This window comes from Manacus vitellinus, unplaced genomic scaffold (assembly GCF_001715985.3).
Source record: "Manacus vitellinus isolate BGI_N305 unplaced genomic scaffold, ASM171598v3 scaffold_52_pilon, whole genome shotgun sequence".
NCBI classification, from domain to species: Eukaryota; Metazoa; Chordata; class Aves; order Passeriformes; family Pipridae; genus Manacus; species Manacus vitellinus.
The window spans coordinates 3,056,904-3,058,025 of NW_021940628.1; the positions used below are offsets into that span (position 1 = coordinate 3,056,904).

At 66.0% G+C, this 1,122-nt stretch overlaps 1 protein-coding gene across 1 annotated transcript in view; it reads right to left on the reverse strand.

Annotated features, from left to right (window-relative positions):
* The window catches only part of TINAGL1 (tubulointerstitial nephritis antigen like 1), an 11,518-nt gene extending 11,158 nt beyond the window's left edge, over nt 1-360 (reverse strand). Inside the window, exons 1-2 of the mRNA XM_029963055.1 lie at nt 239-360; nt 7-121 (exon numbers count right to left, since the gene is read on the reverse strand). Of these exons, the coding sequence (XP_029818915.1) occupies nt 7-121; nt 239-356 (233 nt within the window). The 5' untranslated portion in view covers nt 357-360. The remainder of the gene's footprint in view (nt 1-6; nt 122-238) is intronic.
* Between the last annotated feature and the right edge of the window lie 762 nt (nt 361-1,122).

Genomic DNA, 1,122 nt, shown 5'->3' on the forward strand with positions numbered 1-1,122 from the left:
TCCAGCCTCCCCCCGCTGCAGCCCCGCTGGTTTCGGGTGTCACAGGAGAGCAGGTTTTGTGGGGACAGGGCGGGGGTCATGTGTCCCATGGAGTGGATGGAGATTCGATCCGAGGCCACGGCTGGGAGCGAGTGTGGGACAGGGTGAGGCAGCTGCTCCCCGGGCCCTGCTCTGCTCCCCAGCAGCAGGTTTAGTCCCCATCCCCTCTGTCTCCCCCATCCCTCCCCGTCCCCCTCACCCGCCGTGGAGAAGGCCCAGGACCCGGCGCAGTTCCCCTGGTCCAGGGGCCCGTGGATCATCCCGGGCCACTTCGCGGCGGCATCGAAGTGTCGCGGCAGCACCTCGTTGGAGTCCATGTTCATCTGCGGGGCACGGCCGAGGGGGGCTCAGCCCGAGGGTCCCCCACTCCTCCCCCTGCCATCCCAGCCCTCCCAGCACCTCCCAGGGCATCCTCTGAGCAGGGATCCCCAACCAGCATCAGTGTCCCCCAGCCCAGCCCCACTGCGGACACTAAGGACACCAACCCCACACTCAGGACAGGGACATCACCCTGGCCAAGGCCGACCAGGATTTGGGTGCCTCCTTGTCCCAGAGGAGCCAGATCCCGCAATTTTCCCTAAATTAGGGCTTCTCTGTCCCAGCAGCTCCTCGTACCCCAGCCCCACTGTGGACACTAAGGACACCAACCCCACACTCAGGACATGGACATCACCCTGGCCAAGGCCGACCAGGATTTGGGTGCCTCCTTGTCCCAGAGGAGCCAAATCCCGCAATTTTCCCTAAATTAGGGCTTCTCTGTCCCAGCAGCTCCTCGTAGAACAGCAGCACCGAGTGTCCTGCCTCAGACCCCAGTGAGGGCCGCGGTGCCCACCACAAATGCACAGCCCTGGGTGACTCAGCCCCTCATTGTGGCCTCTGGCCGCTGACTCCCGCCCGGCCTTTCCGCTCCGGAGGGGGGGACGGTGCCCCCGCCCCGGCCGAGCTCGGCTCAGCCTTCCTGGGGAGGACCCGGCCACGGCACCCGGCTCATCCAGCGCAGGAAGCGCCTCTAAAATTAAACTCAGGCTCGAGACTGCGGTGCTGGGTGTGCACTGCGGGTGATGCCCGCTCCCCCAGCACCCC